This window comes from Triplophysa rosa, linkage group LG23 (genome assembly GCF_024868665.1).
Source record: "Triplophysa rosa linkage group LG23, Trosa_1v2, whole genome shotgun sequence".
Lineage (NCBI taxonomy): Eukaryota > Metazoa > Chordata > Actinopteri > Cypriniformes > Nemacheilidae > Triplophysa > Triplophysa rosa.
This window is the reverse complement of record NC_079912.1, coordinates 10,762,689-10,785,635: the sequence shown is the minus strand read 5'-3', so window position 1 is coordinate 10,785,635 and position 22,947 is coordinate 10,762,689. Positions and strand designations below refer to the sequence as shown.

Below are 22,947 nucleotides of genomic sequence, written 5' to 3'. Positions count from 1 at the left end.
TTGCCTATATGTTTCATGACTCTTCCCTAACTGGTGAATCCTGTAGCCTTCTGGAGAGCTGTAAAAATAAAATAAAAAAGTTCATATAATCTTGCTTTTACTTCTCTCTGGTTGTAAAACAAAGAAGAATCCCCTTACCCACAGAGAAGCGATGGTCTATTCGAGACTAATGGATCCAAACACTCTTGAGTTCCGCTTAGTGAAATTCAGACCGACTCCAAATCCAAGGTTTTAGTACTTGGATCCTTTCCACTGATACACAATCTTGGGACAGGAAGTGTCACTCAAGGCTAAAGTGCGGCTCATTTAGTCAGAGGTGTTTGCTAAACACACATTAGGACAATAAAGTGAGTCATTAATGGTTTCATGAATTTTAGAAAAAATGCCACAAACTTTTGATACAAAGAACAATTTTAACCTCCCATGATTTGCATAAAATCGCCTCACTTTACTTTTCTGTGGTCAGCTTAGGGCATCAAAGTCAAAGCTTATGGGCCTAATGAGTAGCTTATTAGAAAAAAAATTGACATGGAAAGCATAATGTCACAGTATTGCTTAGATTTATGGAGGAGACGCTTTTAGCTGTCTGGGTTGCTTAATGTCCTTGGTCTCCTTGTACATTTCTGAGAGCTGTTGTGTCTTCACATTTGCTCGGGGGTTGATAAGAGATTGGGAAATACAGTATGTTACGGGCGGTTTCCCGGACAAGGTGTAGCTTAAGCCAGAACTATGCCTCAGTTAAATTAAGATATTTATGATATTAAGATATATTTATTTATAAAAAGGCCATTTCCGGTGCACATCTTGAGGCAAAACAATGACACTGACTGATATTTTAAGTAACGTCAAAGTTATGTTTAGTTAAAGGAGCAGTTCACCCAAAAATGGAAATTCTGTCTTCATTTACTCACCCTCAAGTTGTTCCAAATCTGTAGAAATTTCTTTGTTCTGTTGAACACAAAAAAAACATATTTTGAAGAATGCAGGAAAGCAACCAGTTCTGATACACTTTTGACTACTATTGTCGTTTTCCCTACTATGGTAGTCAATGGTGGCCAAGAACTGTTTGGTTACAAGCATTCTTACAAATATCTTTCTCTGTGTTCATCAGAACAAAGACATTTCTTCAGATTTGGAGGGTAAATAAAGGATGACAGAATTTTTATTTTTGGGTGAACTGTCCCTTTAAAACAGCTCAAACATTCATTTTAGTCTGGAACTAGCCTTAAGCCAGGTGTGTGAAACCGAGCAGTGATAACTAACATAAGGAATAAAAGTAAGGGATTTTATATATTTTTTAAAATACTATAAACTAGCAAAGCACTATCAATAAGAAATCAAAGGCAGTTCTGCTGGCTTTTCACTTTATTTCCAAGTGGCTGCTAAATCTATTTTAAGAACTTGGAGGCAGTTAAAACTGTTTGTGATTGGCTGATTGGTCATGACAGGGTTTGGGGATCCTGTTCATGTAAAGCTGTAATTGGATGCAGATGTTGCGCACGGCCATATGATGCTCTCCTCAGCGCTGCTTTGAAGTGACTGGATTTGAGAGACATGAGGACTGGGTTTAATTTTCTGGCTCATCAGTTTAACCCAATACAACGATAGAGAGAGGCCCTAGAGGAATACATGGCTGCATATGCATGCGAAGTGGGCGAAGCGGAGAAATGCAAGCTCAGGTACAGACACACATCCGCGGATGACAGGGCAGAAAAACGCTGAATCTCCATGGTGACAGGGCAATTGACTTACCACGACACTGTGGAGAACTGCCAGACCTGACAAATCCCTCCAAGTGGTATTAGCTCAGCACGTGACTGTGTAGTCAATGCGTGTCAAACACATTGCTGATTAGTACAAAAAGAGAGACAGAAAGACAAAACAGAACAGAAAGACATATTTATGGAGAGGGCATAAGGGGAATGTGCATCACTGTCATAAAGAACTCTGTTATGGAGATCAAATAGAGAAACAAAAAGTGTTTGCTAAATTAATAAATGAATATATATATTTAATAGGGATGTAACAATATCAAAATCTCACTGTGCAGTAATACCTCGGTAATACCGTCCACAGTACGATATTTTGGCGCTATTTGAAATGCCAAATGATGACTTGGAAACGTGCCATAAGCATCCTCTTTTCTTTGTCCTCTTATCATAACTGTTGCTTAGAGATATGAGTTATAGTATGAGATGGGTCAAATGACCTAAAAATCTCTTTTATAAAAGAAAATAATTGCACCAGATGGACCTTGCCAAAGGTAACATCGATTATTTTTTCGAACATTATCTATGTTAAGCCCAGAAGACCTATCGTTTCATACAGTCATGTGACCACGATAATATTGAGACAATTTTGATAACACGATATCGATAATATTGTTACATCCCTAATATTTAAAGAAACTTATATGACAAAGTTGATAACTAAATGAAATTTAACTAAACCATCCATTATGTCTCGCAGGCTATTAAAAGAGCAATGTCTTAGCCATCAATTTTCCTTCTGGCTTGGGTTGCTGGTTGGATTTGTGTGTTAGAGACAGCAACCGATGAGAACGTGCCAGACACATAAACACACAACTGTTGAACTGATCTCCAGCACCATGCTGTGGGATGCCACCCATATTTAGAATTTGATTCATCTACAGTACAAGAAAGTATTACGTTTCTCCAAACGGAAAAGGGGAGAGAACTTCAACCACTGTCTAAAACCCCCACCTTCTTTACACCCACTCGAGGACAGCTAATACATCAAACAGAGTTCCTCATGAAACTTCAGAAATGGGGCGATCATGGTGTAAAGGGTGCATAGAGAGCAGCTTACATCAGTCTGCCCGATGATTCTTCCAGAATTCCTCCTTCCTGTTGTCTTTATAGTTTTTCCCATGTGGGGATCTTTGACCTTCAGTCGAGTCTCACGGTTAAGCTGCTGTATTATAGACGGCAAGTCGAAAGTGTCTGTTCTCTTCAACATCACTTTAATACCTTTTTATGAACAAGTGATTATTTGGGTAAGAAATGTTATTGTGCTTTCACCTTTCCAAAATGTAAGACACAATAACATTGATGGGCAAAGAGAATAAAGGCCAGATACTAAATGAAAGTGTGTTTGTGTTGGAGGTGATAAACCCGTCTGAGACTGTGTCTGATTGGTTCTTACAGTGTGGGATCATGCAGTGTTAGAAACACTTTCACAGCATGGGCACCAACATTATCCACTTACTCATGGAGATAAGCCTTCAGCGTGTGTGTGTAGGACACTATGTTCTCTTCAGACACTTGTTATATCACCCCCAACATAGGGCAAACCGACCCACAGACCAATTGAACCTTACACCTTTCGCAAATGACCTCATATAATGTGAAACCAGATCTTCAAAATAACAACCACAAAGGTTTGTTTTTGGGTAATTCCATTAATTTTTTACCGTCAGATATCAATATTTGGTGGTTTAAAAACCCATGTGAAGTCTCAAAGTTTTGAAGCGTTTTTGTGTGTTTCAAAGCGATACTTCAGCCATGAATCAAAATGTCCCCATGTTTTACTCACCCTCAAGGCATCCACGGTGAATATGGTTTTCTTCTTGTAGAATAATGCAGTCGGAGTTGTAATACCACGTATCCTTTTACTTCCAAGCGGTAGAATGGGAGTGAATGGGGGCAATTTTTTGAAGCTCCAAAAAGTGCATCCATCGAGCAAAGAATGGCTCCACACCGGTCTGTGGTCTTAGCAAAGGTCTTCTGAAGCGAATCGATGCGTTTGTTTAAGAGAAATATCCATATTGACAACGATAATGTCTAACATCTGTTATCCCTCAGCTGCACGCCAACGAGAGGCTTGTTTTTCCGCTAAATGATGGTGATGAAAGCTTCCACCCAGAGGAGGCGGTGTCCTATTGGCTGAAAACGAAAAATACTGCGTTCGCCACAGGAACTTGCGACACACCTGCATCATTTGCCGGAAAAACAAGCCTCTCGTTCGCCTATAGTTTTCTATAGTCAAGTGAATTGTCACATGCCTATTCCTTATAAATAAGCACATGAACATTAAAATACTAAAGTATTTTATGTTTTATAAAGAGCTATCCCTTCTCCATTTGTTGGGTATTTTTGCTTCAGGTTTGCACAAAAATCCTACAAAGTATGTTTTCTCTCAAAAACGTGCATCCACAACGAATGAACTTTCTCTCTTTTAAAATATAAAACTTGTGACGAGACTGATATTTTTTCTGATGTCTGTACTCCGTGATCAGGGGTTTGGTAAAATATAAACAGAGGAAATTTATATTTCAAGATTTGACTGAAAATGTCACATCCATAACGCTGGAATTGGCTTTTTATAACTCAAACTCATCTTACCACGTCTCTCTTTATGCTAAATATTCATTTTTTACCCTTCCAAGCCTCTAAATGAGTAGCACTATTTTATAACATGCATTCTTGCTTTGATAAGTTGTTGAGACCCCTGTACATCATGTTTTTTTATTAATGAGATGAAGAAAGTGGGAGGACGTATTCGAGAAGCTTGTGAGGACGAGGAATGAAATGACAGGAAAAGTGATGGAAAACACAAGCAGAAGTTTAATCAAATGCAAAGGTTTGATAAATTTCAACGAGAGTTTTTTTTTGGCTTCAGAAGACTTGAAATATAGCACACAAGTTATATAGACAGGAAAAAGGATCCAGAATAGCTGGAGAGAAGATACTTTTGTAAAAAACAAAAGGATTTCCAAAGTGTAAAGGAACCATGTTCCCCAGGCAAGACTTGCAGCTGTTTTTGTGCAGATTTACTGCTCGCCTTGCAACAGCCTTTGAGTTTCACCTTCTAAAATAACAGCGACGCACAGCCTCTACCCTAATGCAAATCATGACCATTGTCTCCGGCTGTTAGGCAGCTGATTTCTGTTTCTCTCTTCTTATTCCTCTGGTCAGGAAGGTATGAATCACTCTTGAAGTGAAGAGGTAAATGAGAGGTTTCTCTTTTGCTCGGCTTTCACTGAAGCACTGGGACCGTTCTCACGGCAGGTTCTTAGCACGACGGCCGTGACCACAGAAATTTCCCATTCAATTCTACAGCATTAACGACAGACTAAACAGTCTTATAAAACTGTGGCTGGAGGGGAGTTTAAGTATGCACACAAACATACTGAGAAACACACATGTGCTGAACAAATCCATAGATTAGTCTATAGCTACCTACAGAAACACTGCAAACTGAATTTTCACATTTGGCAGTGCAAAACTTGCGAGCAGGTTGCTTTTGTGGGTGGTTGCCACAGCATTCCTTTGTGGTTTCTGTACAGTGTTCTGAACGGTTTGAGGCTGTCCTGGGTTGTAAGGGTGTTAGATTGGTTGCTAGGTGGTTCCAGGTGGGAAAAACAGCAGCAGGGTCCAGGATGGCCCAAGTTCAAAATATCATCTTTTGTGTTCTGCAGAAGAAAGTGAGACATGCAGGTTTGAAATGACATGAGGATGAGTAAATTATATTTAAAAAATAATTTCTGGGTTAATGTTTCGAAAAGTCATAGCAACCGTGCAGGCCGATTATGCACCAAAGTTATATATTTACCTATGCATGACCAATAGCCTTGGCAAGCAAACTAAATATGCATACAAAGCGATCATTATAATTTTACATTTAGTCATTTAGCAGACGCTTTTATCCAAAGCGACTTACAGAGAGTAAGTTAATAATTTATTATTACAAAAAATTGCATCTATTACCGCCTCTGATGGTCACATGCACGCTCTGAGCTGCAATGTCATTCAAAGATATACAGTAGTGTAAATTGGCATTGTAAATATTGCATTGAGAAGTTTTTCTATAAAAATATGTTGCAGAATATTTCTCCTACCTTACATAAATCGTCACAAATTCAGTGTGCCATATAAAAGCATGTGGCATCAAAGCTGGTCCCCATCTAGCATGTTTGATATGGAGATTACCAGTAGCAGGACCTCAGAGACAACACTGTTTTTCTAACTACCAGCTTTATACAGTACAACAGACGGCCCCCATTTCTCTCAGTACAAGTCACATCATGCTTTCAGGCCTGCATATGACACTTTGTAACCATCTGTATTTCTTCGACGCAAGATGTCAGGTCTCTGTGTTCCTCCTGATGCCTTTGACAAGAGATGAAGAACTGACAAGATAATAAGTATTGTGGAAAAGAGATATGGATGTGTGAAAGCCTAAAAATGCATATGGATGTTTGTGAGGGTTAAAGGTCCAGTGTATGATATTTAGCGGCATCTAGTGGTGAGGTTGTGAATGGCAACCAATGGCTCACTCCACCCCTCCCTTTAAAAGCTCCACGGTGGCTGACACAGGACTAAGATGTCGTTGTGTTTTCACTTCTTTGCTGAAGGAGATGACGTATTTACGAAACGCGCTCTGTAGAGCAGTTTGTCCGTTTAGGGATACTGTAGAAACAACATGGTGAATTCAATGTAAGGGGACCCGTGGTGTATGTAGATAGAAAAAGCTCATAGTTATGTATATATTATATTGAATTTCTGTCAATAGATCCTCCAAAAAAATCACACATTGGACCTTTAAGTTTAGTAGCACATTAACACACACACAGGTTTCTTGTACTATATGAGTGAGGAAAACTTATATAAACCTATCCCTCACACATACCTGCTGACATTGTTAGATTTAAAGCCAAACATAATTTCGCGAATTTTTTAGATGTTTTTAAAGACAGTGGCGTACCTAAAATGTCCTTCAGCTGGGTTTTGTGAGGACATTTTCAAAGAAGTCTCCAAGCAGTCAAATACATCAACTCATACTTACAGGTTTTAAAAGTGTTTAGGAGGATTTATTAAAATAAGTTTTTATCAGTACCTCCTACAGAACACTTTCAAACTTCTCTCACACGCTTGTAGACATATACATGATCAGACACTGTAAAATAAACATAGAGAGAGACTTTACACATTTCTCTGGGGAACCAGAACTAGCCGCAAAATGCAACCCACTAGTTTTATTCGGTGCAATTCCAATCCCCAAATCCATTTTACAAGGGAGTTATTCTCAGTCAGAGAGAATTTTATTCAGAAAAGTCATGAGAAAAGTCTTCACAAAATGTGTTATTTTAAATGCATGTACTGCCCAGTTTTCCATTGACACTGGCAGACAACTTTTAGACCATTTGGCAGCTTGTATTTGAACAGCATATGTTTTTCTAATGTGGGGATTAAATAAATTGGGATAAATAAATGATCAGTCAAGTATTTTGGATATTTCCACGAATATTGTCAGAATGTCTACGTTGTGAATTTGCAAACCAGCCTCTTTTCACCTTGAATATGAAGCAGCCAGGAATTCGAATCAGTTAATGAACCATCCAAACGAACCGATTCATTAGAATAACTCAAACATTTAAGCGCTGCTGGATCGTTAGGGACGAACCGATTCACTCGAACGAATCGATCAATCAAGTGAAACGTTTAGAACGAACATATTCACTCAAATGAATCGGACAATCAAAAGAAACGTTTAGAATGAACCGATTCACTGGAATGAATCAGACTTCCAACGCAAAAAGGACATTGTAAAACAGCTGAAAAAACAGTGTTTGTAAGCTGAAAAACTAACACTACTGTAGTATGCTCACCTTTGTTGAATTTATACCAGAGGACTTCCAGCCGTCTTTGATGTTCAGAGCCCAGCAGCTCAGGTAACAAACCACATTTTGCCAGCACACGGGAAGTTTCAGAGCATTTATTGTGCTCACGAGTGATATCGTGTTGTGTGTGCCAGAATTGTCAGTTTTTATAATCCCTGAATAAATCAGAAAATTTATAATTTTCCCCGAGTAAGCCTATTTTAAACATGACATTACAACAGTGTGCTAGAATTTCTTTGATGCATACCTGACGCACATTCTAGTACGCACGCACGCACGCACGCACGCACACACACACACACACACACACAAACCGAAACACAGGAAGCCAATGATGAAGTCCTTCCTCAGGTAGGGCTGTTCGATTCTGAATTTTTTGGAGTCGATTCCGATTCCATTTCCTGGTTTGGGAATCGAAAGAATCGATTCCTAGCTGCGGTTTTCGATTCCTGCTCAATTCCTGTTTTACTACAGATTTGTATTTATTATTAAAAAAAATAAAAAATTTTAATGCATTACAATTTTTTAAGCTATCACTTTTTACATTTATTAATTGTTTATTGTTTCTATAACAAAAACCCTATTCCAATTCCAATGTATCATTAATAATATCATTAATAATCTAATTTACTAGCTGTTTTCAAAAATAAAGCATATCTCAAATGACTATTTTTCAAATTTCATACTTTAGGAATATAGATAGACAGATCGATAATCAGTTAATTGTATTAAAATATGTAAGAATACTGTAATATTACTGTTAAATGCAAGTAGTGCAGACGTGTTGAAAATGTTCTGTCCAGGTTTAAACAGACATCCAAGTAAATATGTTGTGAGACTGTGCTTTATATACATGTAATTACCTTCACGCACATACTGAGCTCCTCGAGAGTAAGAGAAGACGCTCCGTTTACGGTCCGTGTGAAAAGATAAACGTATTTATAAGATTTGTTAAATGTGTGCATACATGTAATTATATCTGCATTGTGTGTGCAAACAAAGCTTTTGCTTTTATGGATGCAGAATATTTTATGTCATTCTACAGCTCTAGACTTCATCCATCAGTTTTTTATGAAGTCTGCGGCAAACGAATGTGATTTAGTTGACCAATGACATCAGCTAAGGGGCAGGGCGTGCGCTTATGAAGGCTCTTAAAGAGGAGTCGATTCCTTTAATGGAATCGACTCTCAATTCTCAACGCCTTGGAATCGATTCCCAGCCCTATCCTCAGGACCCTTAAGACTCTTGGCACAAGGTTCAGTGTTATCTCATGAGGTATCAAAAGAAAGGTTTTGATTGTAATATACCTTTGTATTTATACCCGTGTGACTGAGGACAGATCTGTAGGGTGTAGCGTGCAGGCCAAACCATTTCAGTATGAAATGTACATTTCAAAAGGCCATGTGCTAAGCCTCACAAAATATATTTGAACAGAAAATATTTGAACTACCCTGTACAATGTCTCTTATATATTATTATCCCCCATTTTCTGTAAAATAGTCTTTATTTTATATATGCATATTTTAGAATCTTTTAGTCTGTAAATCGTATTATATTTGTATTGTCATTGTGTTGAATGTCTGTACTAGAAGCTTCCAACACCAAAGAAAATTCCTTGTGTGTGCAAGCACACTTGGCAATAAAGCTCTTCTGATTCTGATTCTGAAAATTGTTATTGGGCAAGTCAGAATGTAGCGTGTATTCTGTGTTTGTATGTAAAAATTATAGTCTTAAATAAAGTCTATCTTTCATAATTTGATTTTCTTTTATAAAACGAATCAGATCAATAAAAAGCTAAAATAATTAGCCTTAAAATAAATTGACTATGATTATGACTGTAATGAATATAGTGTAGTTAATAAAACAGAATGTTTAATTTAATATAGATCATTATTTAGTCCAAATATGGAGGAAAACAATAACAATATTCTCATCATATAAATGTGTAATTTCACATAAATTGTTCCCCACAGATTGGAACGTTGTGTATTTCTATTTTTGATCTATTGAGAGATAAAGAAAGACTATAGAATATCAAACACGGACACACAGCTGTGTTCAGGAGAAACAGATGGTGTTTAGTGTCGAGTTCTTCTGGGTCCTGTTACGGGGTCCCATCTTAACACGAAGGCATGACCTCAAAGTGCCCCCCTCCAACTGTGTGAAGTCATTATACTGCTATATCTCTTTTTACTCTCTCTCCGTCTCTCGATTTACCGTACCGTACACTTCAATTGCTTTTCCTTCTGTGTCTTTCACTCAGCATGTCTCATTGACCTTCTCTATAGATCAGTATTAGTATGTTTATTCTTCATCCATCACTCTGGCTGTCTCTCCGGTTAAGTCTTTTAGTGGTTGCTCTGTCTCCCTCTCTCTCAGGCTCAGCAAATAAAAAAATGTATTGACAAAACTGTGATGTTGACAAAACATTCATGTTTATATTTACTGTGTTAAAGACTTTATCTGTGTTAGATATGTGGTTCTTGAGGCAGACATGTAGCGATCCTCAGCTCACGGAAAGGTTTTAAAAATGATGGCACCCGACTTTATTCAAATCTCTCCATTGATGTAAAGTTCCTCTCCAAACTTTTTTAATGACTTCAAGAGATATTCTAATTCATTCTAAGTCCATCCATGAGTTTTATGACTGTTCCACTCAGAACTCAGCTTAGATTTGGCCATTTCATTGTCCAGAGGATTGTGGGTATCTCTTTGACATAGAAGTGAGGAATTTGATGAGGATTAATGAAGTGATGGTTAATGCAATGCTTCAGTTAAGAGGCCAACAATGTCTTTCACCTGCTTTCCTCTGCACTCAGTCTCCACCTCTCCAACACACTCGCTTTCTCTCTCTCTCTCTCTCTCTCTCTCTCTCTCTCTCTCTCTCTCTCTCTCTCTCTCTCTCTCTCTCTCTCTCTCTCTCTCTCTCTCTTTCACCCTGAGATTTCATTGGTCCACCTTTCCAGCCAGATGTATAAGCATTCTTTGTGGCTTTTTTTAAGTTCCACAAAAAATGTTGCGAGTGTATGGGCGTATATATGGCATAGGAAGGTCTTCAGGCACTGGCACTGAGTCCAGGCAGAGACTGTTTACGTTGGAGCAAAGGCAGAAACATGTGTACATGCATACATGACATGCCAACCAGTCTGGCTAAAAGAGCAGGGGGTGGGGCTCTGTGACCTGTGAACCCCAAACTGCCGGGACCAATGGGAAACACATGTGGTTTCCTTCCTAATTCTTAAGACATATTATAAAGTTAATGCATTTATGGTGTTTGCTTGAGCATTGCTTTATTAGACCTTTTTTGGCTGTTACACTGTCCACAGATTTGCATCAGTTACCTTCACCGCATATTGGGTTAAATTTAGACTAGATTTTAAACTTAAAGGTACAGTTGAGTTCACCCAAAAATAAAAAGTCTGTCTTCATTTACTCATCCTCAAGTTGTTCCAAATCTATATAAATGTCTTTGTTCTGATGAACACAGAGAAAGATATTTGGAAGAATGCTTGTAACCAAACAGTTCTTGGCCACCATTGACCTCCATAGTAGGAAAATTTGCTTTATACTTTTAAAGATATTTTGAAGAATGTAGGAAATCAACCAGTTCTGAAGCACCATTGACCACCATTGTAATTTTACGAAAAATTACTAAAAATTGTGTGGCTTTATGAGGAGAGGGGTGCTGGCATTTTGACAGATTTCATATTAGTGTTTTTTTTTTTAAAGATTTCTTTTGTCGCCATTTTGGCTTTAATTGTACAGCTTTTAGTGGTAGAGAGGACAGGAAGCAAAGTGGGAGAGAGAAGGGGGTGGGTTCGGGAAAGAACCACGAGACGGGAATCGAACCCGGGTTGCCCGATGCGCAACCGCGCCACATGTCGGAGCACTCCCCACTTGGCTATCGGCTCCGACTATTAGTGTTGTTTAATAAATATTTTAATAATATTTAAAAAATCTGCAATATTAGTGCCATTCACATTCATTTAAATAGCCAAAAACACTCATCTGTTCATAATGATGACTGTACCTTGAGGAATTGTATCTACTTGTCTGTCTCTACACCTGTCTGTGGTTCTGGCCGTCTGCTTGCCCTGTTCCCCTCATTTATCCCAAATCCCCTCATGGACATTTGCATTGTCATGCATATTCAGGCACCAAGACAGAGGCTCATCACTGGTTGTTATACTGTATAATGAGAATATAGCAGCTTTATTCCCTCAGTATTGTAACACATTCAATATGGATGCCTAATTACCAGTGACTAATGAAGCTATTTTGAGAGTCAGGCTGACTGAGAGTAAAGACCGCCGAATGCTTCAGCGATTGTTCGTTAATTTGGTATTCCATTAGCACACTGGATTTCACTGTGAATATGCAACAGCAAACGATCATGGGAATGTCAGGATAAGATATTTTAGTTGCGTGTTTTCTAACAAGTAACTCAATGGTTTCATCCAACAAACTTTGTGTTGTAGAAAGGTCCACAGCTGGCAGCTGCTGTTCATTTATTATGAACGACATGACGAGCCAAATCTGCATGTGTTAAATCTTACAGGGATTATTCTGAAAAAATCAGTTAGCGGCAGTAGAATTTACATTAAATTGTGTTTTTAGAACTAGTTGAAGAATAGTCGTTAATGGCATTTAAGCAAACCACAAACAGAAATGTGTAAATGACAAATGTATAAATGACAAATTTCATTTTTGGGCAAACTATCACTATGTTCTTTAGATCTTTGAGATGTTTGCTCTGTCAGGGTGTGAGTCTCTGTTTATGCATGCAAACAAGCAAGTATACGCAAGATAAAGTTTTAATTATGTCCTCATTTTTGGAAACAGCATAACTAAAAAGCACACCATGATGCTGCAAGATCATAGTATTAGAATGCCAGACTCCCACGATTCAGTCACACATTATCACAGTAAGACAATACGTATTATTTATGTGGAAATAATGAAATATGCATTAATTCTTTAATTTAATAAGTATTATGCTATCATGGCACTTAAAAATAGAGCATGACACAATTTTAAAAAGTCATATATTTGTGTATGAACTCTGTAAAAGTGCCATAAATCAAAATGTGATTTTGTGTTTTCTAGCTTGTGTACCTATAGCTTATTAGGCTATTAAAGGGGTCATATGGCACGAATACGTGTTTTTCTGTGTCTTTGGTGTGTTATAAGTTGCCCATGCATGTATTAGACACGTAAAATTGCAAAAATTAAAGTGTCGGAACAAAAGATGCATTCTATTTGAAAGCGAATGCTCACCCAGACCTGACTGAAACACCTCGTGTAACCACACCCCCACAAATCTACGTCAGTTCGTGGTATGATTTGACTAAGACCGGCCAAATGTATACGCAAGTAAGGTGGGCATACCTGTCAGTACAATTGCTTTGGAACCTGATGTTCCAAATATGGTAAGAGGCGTCACATTTCTGTCACACGCTTGCAGTATTCGACCAATCACTACGCACTGGTTAACTGGCCAATCATAGCACACCTCGCTTTTCAGAGCCATGAGCTTTGTAAAAAATCTGTGCGTTTCAGAGAGGCGGGGCAAAGAGGAGATCCAAACATGCACGGTATGTGGAAAATACAGCGTTTTTAACCTTAAATCGTGTATACATATCGTTACATCTAAAACAAACCATAATATTCGTTTTAGCCATGTCATCCGACCCCCTTAAAGAAGATCACAGGTTGTACTTTGTTTTCCCCTCAAGTTGTTTATTTAAGTGTTTTCAGGAAAATGGCAAACATTCTGCGGTGTTAATAGTTTTGTTGCAGAAAAACGAATGTGTTATTAGATATGCTGAGCTTGTGAACACACTTTATACTAAGTAGTTCAGTACCAACATTCAGATATAAAATGGTGAGTTTTAAGCGACAAGGCCTTCTTATTCACATTCTAAATGACTTTTGTTTAATAAGATTTACAACCTTAATTTCCACATCAAGACATCGGGCTTTTAGTACTTGTTATGGTTGTGCTAGTTACAGTCTCTGAATAACCAGTGACCCTGGCGTTAGAGTTGATCTCACAGCGGTGAACTTTAAAAATACATTCTGATGGTTTTGATGGTGTAATAATTACATATTAACACAACACAGCTGAAAGGGCCGAAGGAGAATAGCTTGTGTTCATTCAGGGGAATGAGAGAGACACTGAGACTTGGAGAATGAACCAGAACAACCCAGTGTTTCCATGCATAACTAGATCTAAAAGAAAAACTGAGATGAACTGGGGGAATAACTCCGCTCGATATCATTACTATATCAGACCAGAAGCAATCATTAGAGGTTATAACCTTAGACAATGCGCCACAGATTATTTATAGACTGCCTGATCCATATGGTTGATAAAAAGTGACAAGCTTTTGTAAAATGGCAGGCTGTGATATGATTTGCTCGATTAACATTAGATTGCCTGCTGTAAATAAATGTACAATGAAATATACATTTATATTCTGATTGATTTCCTATTTATCCTAATTGCATCACTTTAAAGTTATAGTTCACCGAAAAATTTAAATTCTGTCATCATTTACATGCCGTCTTGTTATTTCAAACCTGTATGACAACACAAAAGATATTTTGAAAAATGTTGGTAACCAAACAACTACGTTACCCATTTCTACTGTATGGACACAAAACTAAAGCAAGTCAATGGGTACCGCCGCTGTTTCGGTTACCAACATTTTGGAAAAAAAGTCATACAGGTTTCAATGACAAGAGGGTGAGTAAAATGATTTAAATTTTTTCGGTGAACCATCACTTCAAGAGCTCTTCACACTATGAACAGTAACTATAACGATAACTATAATTACTAGGAACTGTGTTCACTTCACTGCATTTAGGATTGCAGTGCTTCACAGTGCACTGAGCAGCTAAATGTACACCTCAGCTGTTGCAAATTCTGCATTTGCCTCATTTGCAAGTTCTCTCGTAGAGAAAAGCTGCTTAATTGCTCTAACAGAAGAGCGCTTGATTTCACACTCAAAAAGCAAAGCAAAGTCATTACATTCACTATTTTCAAATACATCAGCTGCTACTGGAGGTTCCAACTTCCAATGTACATCTCTATCATCCCACATTGATTTCTAATTTCTCATTCACGTCATCCATTCTAAAGTGATTCTTGCTCTTAAAGCTGAATGCATAATGTTGAACAAAAACCAGTTGCGACCATTTTTTAGAGACCTACGTATATTAATGTGTCTATATCACATGTAGTGTTAGAGTGGCACAATTGATTGAACCAAATAAACTTTAAGTCTTATTTCTCTTACATCTGGAAAACTTCTCCTTTTTCCCTTTCTCTGGTAGCTCTGTAACGGTTCCGCGCTCATCTCTGAGTCCTGTTTTAGCCTGGCACGAGGCGTTGAGCTAAAATCAATAAGCCCATAAGGCTGCTGTCACTGTCTCTTATATACATCCTCTTCAGAGGCCCTCACACCATTACTCTTCTGGCTCAGCTAACTTACCCTGCATCGGTCTTAATGATGCTAAAAGTTAACAAATGACACAGAAGTTTATTAGAGTGCATTGAGAACGGACCGCCAGAAGAACAAATGGGGAACTTGCGTTATTGACTTTCTTTTTTAATACTGCTGTGAGAATGTGAACTGTTGGATTTGATCGGGAAAGATTGATACAAACTCTAAAGCGATTTGAACCTGAACTAATAATTATGAATGCACTGGATTTAAAGACCTAAATATAAAAGAACTTTGCTTCTTTTAGAGAAAAACAAATGTGACATTTTTAAATTCAGACGAAACATTGTTTTGGCAATTGGCCAGTGTGTCTAGTTGGAGTTCAATTGTCAGGCCACATGGGGGCCCCAGAGACGCAGGGGTCCGTAATCTCACTTTACTGTCATACACTGTCACATCCTTTATATCTGTTGCATTTTCTGTTATATATTAGTGTGTAAATATTCTAAAACTCTAAAAACTCTAAATATTGAAATTCATTTAGTTTACTTCATTTTTTTTATACGTTTTGGTTTTTTTGCTCAGTAGAGACTGATACTTTTGACAATATTGCTAAAATATGCACAACCAACACAATCATATTGAATTATATGTGAATTCAATTAAAAATATTTGAATGATTACTTCAGAGTTTGTTTTTATGATTGGGCTTTACCACTGCGGTTTGGAGGACATGATTATGGTTGTTTTAAAGTTGATTAAGGTGTTGACAGATTCCCGCATTTCAATTTTTATTTGACCTCTGGGTGTTTTCACTTTTGTAGTTATTCACTTCCTCCAAATGATCTACAATTTCACGCCCCATAAATCTTTGAAGTGGTTTGACATGCGATCCCCTTGCTCATTGCTGAAGAATGTATAATTGTGTGTTGCTTAAAACCTTTATGAGGCATTTGACTACTTGAAGGTACTTGAATCTCAGAAGTTCACTCCCTCAGGCTAGCTAGAAGAGTCTGACGGTGAATGTACGAGCAAGTCTTTTTTCCACTGCTGCTGTAGATATCCAGACCTGCCTGAGGCATTTTACTCTTGATAAGTGTTGAGAGGGTTGCTTTTGTTTCACTTGAGATGGTCTTCTGTCCCAGAAACTGGACAACGTTAATGAAAAAGCCAAGAAGAGTCGATAGGGTCCTTAAGCATCTCATGGTAGAGCAATGACTGCAGGCGCTGTGAGCATGGACGTGTACATTTCCTCTAAGGTGATTTTGAGACGTACATCAATCCATCAGCCAAGGTTAAACTACAGAAGGAGGTCAAAGTTAGGAAGGCCCACAATGCACAGGTGAATGAAACTCTGTCAAACTTTCATGGCAAAAGTGTTACAAGCAGACCACTTTTTGTGCAGTATTGTGTACTATTGACCCAGACGGCCCTCCTCACTTTTCAAGCGTGCCATGAGACGTCCCATAATGCTTTGTGCAGGGCTCCAGACCAACTTTTTTTACTAGGTGCACTATAGCCCCTGACTGAAAATTTTAGGAGCGCAAGCAAAACATTTAGGGGCACACCTTAAATCAGCCTGCAATGCAATTATTCACATTTCCCACCCAAAATAACTGTATTACTGATACTGACAAATAAGTTACTTGATGACCGTTCTGTTTATTTAAAAAGTGTCTACAGAGAAGCTTTGTTATCGATTTGTGCCTGTAATCTAAATTCATTTGAACCAACAGAAATTGTGCTTGTCAAAAAGTATGTATTTAGTTGTTTACAGTGTTACACATTAAAGCAAAATGAAAGGTCTCGTGTTATTACGATGATTTTATTGTGTATTAAGGACACTTTTCCTCATGTTCACACAACACAAGTAAATAACGTCAAATAAAACTTAACAAGAGCATTCGCCTGTCATTCGTTCTTGCTCTGAACGGATTTGAAATGATCCAGCGCTGTCGTAAGCCACAGATAAATGACGTTTCCTGAACTTCTCCGCAGTTAGTTTCGTTTTAAACGTCTCGTATATCAAATCGTTCGTCATCAGGCTCAAGAAATCTGTCAAAGCAAACATCGACTCGTAGTAAAGCGCTCACGTTGTGTGTGTTGTGTTTGTATTTGTAAATATGTCAATGACGACGTGGATTGTGCTCGCGTTCTACTCGTCTTTCCACATGAAATAACAACTAGAAGAAATTCCAAATTTGCAGGTCGCACATGAGCGAGTACTTGTAAATAATGCCCGCGGTGTCTCGAAAACTGGTCGCAGAATGCGACCATTTAGTCACAGTCTGGAGATCTGTAGTGCGATTACATCAACAGGACTAACAGGTAACACTTGGGGAACAATGTGGGTGTTTCTTGTAGAGAAATCAGTTCTGGCTCAAGGAAATCTGAATGTGTTTGACGAAATTGGCCCTGTTGGACACACACACACACACACACACACACACACACACACACAAACATGCCCTTTTCAAGTCTCGACAGTTCACTATACTGATAATCGGATATGAGACACTGAAGATAATGATGCATTTGTTTTTCTGGAAACTCTTAAGATGTTTAACCGGATACGCACACACTACTGTTTACTTTAGATTATTTAGTAACTAAACATATCAAGACAGTGTGTGTCAAGTTGAGGTCACTTTTGTCTAATAATTGACATTCCTCAGATCTAGTGAAATATCACCTCCGATTGAAAACCATGCTTAGGCTGGTTTCTGTTTTCAAAACAGTAGCTGGTGTAAGTTGGACATTAGCAGGTTTTAACCATATTCAATTTGGTTTGTTTCCTGTCCAAGATGGCCTGATAGCTAAAGACAAGCTTCGACAAGTGTATGACCAGCTTAGACCATCCAGAAACCAGCTGTCATTTTAAACATCCTTTATCCTTTAGCTTCTAGTTCACGCCAGGTTTTTCAGCAGGGACAGGTCGATATATATTTATAAGGAACGTCTTAGCAATGGTTAATAAGGTAATAAGGTTGGATTTCAAGGTTCAAGTTTGATGAAGAATGTTAAAGCGGTCTTCATATAATATTTAGTTTGGTTAAATTTAGCTTACATTGAGCTACATCAGTGAATGGAGTCCATGCAGGGTGGAGCCAGGAGGCAGCCAAAACCACAGTGTATTATTACAGGGCTTTTCAGGTTTCACAAAACACACACTAATACATGTGCACACTCGCCGATTGAGGTGCACACATGTCACATGTAAACAACACATACTGCCGCGGACGAAATTAAGAGACATTTCAAAATTATTTTCAGTTCATAGGTATGTGTTTAGCTAAAATGATCATTTTTGTTTTATTCTGTGAACTACAAATTTTAAGTGAAAATATTGTTTCTATTTGCATTTATTTGCAGAAAATGAAAACTGGAGAAACAGGTCAAAATAACAGAAAAGATGCTCTGTATTTTTTCTCCGACCTCAAATACTGCAAAGAAAACAAGTTCATATTCACTTTTAAGCAATACAACAGTAATATTTGTGCATGTATTTAGGAAAAGTTCCAAATTTATTTTTTTAATTTAAATATGATCATATGGAATTTTTTCACAGTTTTCATGTGTCTTATCATGCTGTCAGTTTTTCACATTGCTGTTGGATGACTTGTCACTCGTAAGGTTTGATTTTGGTCAAATTCAACAGACACTGAACTGGAATGGCCACAATACATCTAGAAATGCTTAATAAATGAAAATTTGGAATGGTCTCTTACTTTTTTACGTGGCTGTATATGCAAATACACAACACACAACAGCACCTGCATTGTGCAGCACTGAACTTTTGAAACTGGGCCCATCTGTTTTATATACGACATGGTCAGAGGTCACAATGTTACAGCTGGGAAAAATGTTGTTTAGAGCGAGGCCTTATATACTACAATTTTATTATAAAAACACTTTTGCACTTCGTCCATGAAGCAGATCTTTCTAAGCTGTAAACTTTTATGCACCTGATCAATAGCGCTACTAGCCAAACCTATTATTTAGCAGTCTTTTTAAGCATTGACATACATCAATTCCCCAAGGTGAGCATGAGAAACATCCAAACAATTCAGTAGATACTGTGTCAGATATTATTAGGGAGATGGTATCACAGAGCCCTTTTTGAAAAAAGCCGTCCAGAATTAGGTCACTCATAACTCCACCAACACGCCCGCTGCACAAATACATTCTGATGTGATCACCACCCTGTATGTTTGGTTCATAGCTGCGTCAAAGGAGAGCGGGGGGGGGGGTTAATCCTGTAACAAAATGTTGTACGTTAGATCTCGTGTGATGACCAAATTTTGTGTTAGTGGGTTATCCGTTTCAAACCTCTATCCAGTCCTGTTTTTGACCAATGCTTGAAATATGTGGCATGTGTTCTTGCGAGTAGGCTAATGTTTCAGATTTTCAAAGATATGTATAAAACTGTCATTATTATGACGGTTATGGGGGTTGTTTATCTCTGTTGATATTTTGTTTTTCTCTTTTTTTTTTTTTACAAATATGTGCTTGTGCTTTTGACCACAGTTTTTTAATTATTTTACTTATTTTCGTTATGAAGTAAAGCTTTGATCATGCAATGCTTTAACACACACACACACATTGCAGACCTATGTTCTATAAGCTATGTTGGCCTAATCCTGCTTTTCATTTTTGCCGCTTTGTAATTCTCCAGAAATACTCCAGCACGCATGTGTGTGTGTGTGTGTTTTAGCCGCACAGCGATGGACTTACAGCATGTTAAATTGTAGACTAGAAGAGCTTCAGAGTAAAGCGGGTGAGCGAGAGAGAGACTCTGAAGTTCACATGTGGATCTGTACACAGCTGTGACAGCAGCAGAAAAGAAGAATCTACCTTTTCTCTTGCTTTTTCTTCTCTGGATATTTTTCATCCCTTATGAGACCTTTTCTGCCTTTCCAGGCACCACGGCGAGAGAGAGAGAGAGAGAGAGAGAGAGAAAGGTAAAGAGAAGGGGAGTTTAGGAGGGATAATAGAGAGAGAGAGACAGACAGTGATTCAGACAGTCTGTGTGTTGGAATGCGCTGATACATGGCAACAGTCTGCTTATCTCCGTTTGTCTTTCTGTCAGTCAACCCGAGGCGCACACACACACATCAGAGCGTTGGAGACACTGCTAGCAAAGGTGATGATTAACCCCTTCCCCCTTATTCCTTCTGCCGTCTGTTCCTACCTGTACTAGTCTGGACTCGCTCGGTGAGTAAAGAAATGAGCGTGTGAGACCTGTGAACAGTCAGATGTGCTGATCTCTCCCTGCGCAACACTTGGAATTGGAAGATTTGGATGCCTTGGGAATTGTGGGACATAATTTGGAATATTCTACAAAAGAATGCTTTGGAATGCAGTTTGATTGGATTACAGAACTCACCGTACAGTTCCGTTTTTCACGAAAAGTAATTTCAAAGTGGATTGTGTTGTGGGACAGCTCATGAGAACACAGCGGAACTATGTCTAAACCTTCACGTCTTGCTCGTCCTTCGGCTTGTGCGGGTTCTAAACTCCCCTCACCTCGACGCGATGCATCTGGCGGGCGAGCCAGAATTGTTAGCGTGGGTGAGAAAGTGATGCGGACGGGAGGTGAAAGAGACATAAGTGTCCAGAGGCCTCCGATTCATGGAACGACACATTCACAAACCCACCAAAACACAAATGTGAAAGAGCAGGACGAGGTGGCCCAGCCGAGGAGCAGAATGAGCAAAGGGTCCACCGCGACCGTAACCCAGCAACAAGTCTTCGAGCAGAGTAAGTGTCATGTGGGAGATATTCAGAGGTGGATGCACCGCACACATATATTGTTCTTCTCCTATTTGGTTTCTGATCAAAATTGTGTAAATCAGTTTAGTTGAGTTCATTTAAAGCGCAACATTTTTAATACATAAATGAGTTTTTATTGCTCTGAGGTTAAGACTTGCAGTTCTCAGATATGCTTCAGTTAAAGAGCATGTGAAATCACTTAATGAGTGATATAAACATTGTCTCGAGTGTTTCTCTTAAAATTCCTGCGGGAGACTATTGTTGACATGGGTAGACTACAAAGTGGTCCTGGAAGGATTTGATGAGAAATAGTGAAGTCTCTGGCTTTTGATGGCAAATGTTGAGATCATGGGAAATCCAAGCACAGGTTTTAAGTTTGTTGAGATTTCGTGAGATTTATTGAGGTCTTTTCCTTAGAAGAAAACAAATCTGAGAAGATTTTTTTCTTGTGGAAACTTGAGTCTCCATATGCTTTGCATTTGACTTCCTATCTTCCTGCACTGTTTAAGGTGTATTTATTAAGGGGATAGTTCACCCAAACATGAAAATTCTGTCATTATTTTCTCACCTTTTTGTTATTTCAAACGTGTATGACTTACTTTCTTTTACAAAACAGACCCCCATTGAATTCCGTTGTATAGACACAAAACCACAGAGACATTTCTCAAAATATCTTCTTTTGTTCTAAAGAGTCATACACAGGTTTTGAATGACATGAGGCTGAATAAATGATGACTGAAGTTTTATTTTTTATTTTAAGTCTTTATTTCTAATATTAAAATGCTTCAAAAATGTTAATTAGTAAAAAATTGTGAAAGCTGCAAATATTGACTAGACATTTAAAGTATTGATCAAACTGTGATATTTGTCATGAGGTTTTTGCATAGATTATTATTGTTGGTTTAAGGTTGACTGTTGATTTGCACTTTGTTTGGTATTTTTAGTTGCAGGTATTAAGCGGATTAATACACTTGAGGGGTTTTTGAGGTTGAATTGAATAGATGGTGTTTTGCTGAAAATGTTTGGGAGCAGCTGTTTTATTTATTTATTTCTATATCACAATGGGTTTTGTGGGATTAGATCAGCAGCACGGCTCCTGTGTCCATCAGGATTGACTTTGCGGATTTTTCCGCATTCCTCCAAAAACACATGGACTCACAATCACATTGTCTCCCCATTCCAGCACAGTGGGGTGCAGATTAATGCATGCGTGTGTGTGTGTGTGTGTGTGTGTGTGTGTGTGCATGTGTGTGTGTGTGTTTCTGTTTGTGTACGTGATTACTAGGCACCACTTTATCACATTCTGCCCTGGTGCTGTTTAATTGTGGTTGAAGAGCTCTGTCAACTCAAAGTTGCTATGAAGTTCTTCTGTTCCGGTCGGTTTAACTCTTTCGACACCTGTCAGTCGCAGCCCTCAACGTGGTGATAAAACCTCAGTCATATGACAGGAATGGGATTTTTGAGCTTAATGTCTCTCTTTTAGTTTAATTTACACAAACACGCTTACACACAACCATAAATGTTTCACTATTATTTGTTAGTTTTCTGTCCGTGAGTTTTTATGCTGGCAATCACAAACATAGTAAAGGTTGTTTTCGGTTATTTTCAGGTAATGAAGTGTGTTTGTGTGTCTTACCTCCATCATTCTTTCATCTATAATGGTAGTAAAAAGGTCTTAAATCCTGATGTTTTTGTGACTTGTTGACCTTTATGTTACGGCGTATAATAACTATAAACCTGTAGAGATGTAACACTATTAACATTAACATATAAATATGCTGTTCGTAGGGGTAACTGTATTGCTGCCTGTTTGTAATGTTTAATAATACATGTTTAACTAAATACAACAAACACATTTCCACTCCATTTTTAAAGGAACAGTTCACCCAAAAATTATGTCATCATTTACTTATCCTCAAGTTGTTCTAAAACTGTTTCAATTCTTGGTTCTGATGAACACAGAGAAAGATATTTGGAAGAATGCTTGTAACCAAACAGTTCTTGGCCACCATTGACTACCAAAGTAGGAAAAATTGCTTGATAAATTTCTTTGTTCTGTTGAACACAAAAGAAGATATTTTGAAG

At 38.1% G+C, this 22,947-nt stretch overlaps 1 protein-coding gene across 6 annotated transcripts in view; it reads left to right on the top strand.

Moving 5' to 3' along the window:
• The window catches only part of si:ch211-285f17.1 (sickle tail protein), a 103,277-nt gene that overhangs the window by 703 nt on the left and 79,627 nt on the right, over positions 1-22,947 (top strand). For 3 of the 6 annotated variants that reach the window (XM_057322262.1, XM_057322267.1, XM_057322260.1), the window contains exon 1: positions 20,113-20,850. The exons of 1 other annotated variant lie outside the window; for it this stretch is intronic. In XM_057322262.1, the coding sequence (XP_057178245.1) occupies positions 20,556-20,850 (295 nt within the window). In that variant the 5' untranslated portion in view covers positions 20,113-20,555. Of the gene's footprint in view, positions 1-20,112; positions 20,851-22,947 lie in introns of those variants that run through there. 2 more of the 6 variants (XM_057322261.1, XM_057322268.1) reach the window with 2 other exon arrangements.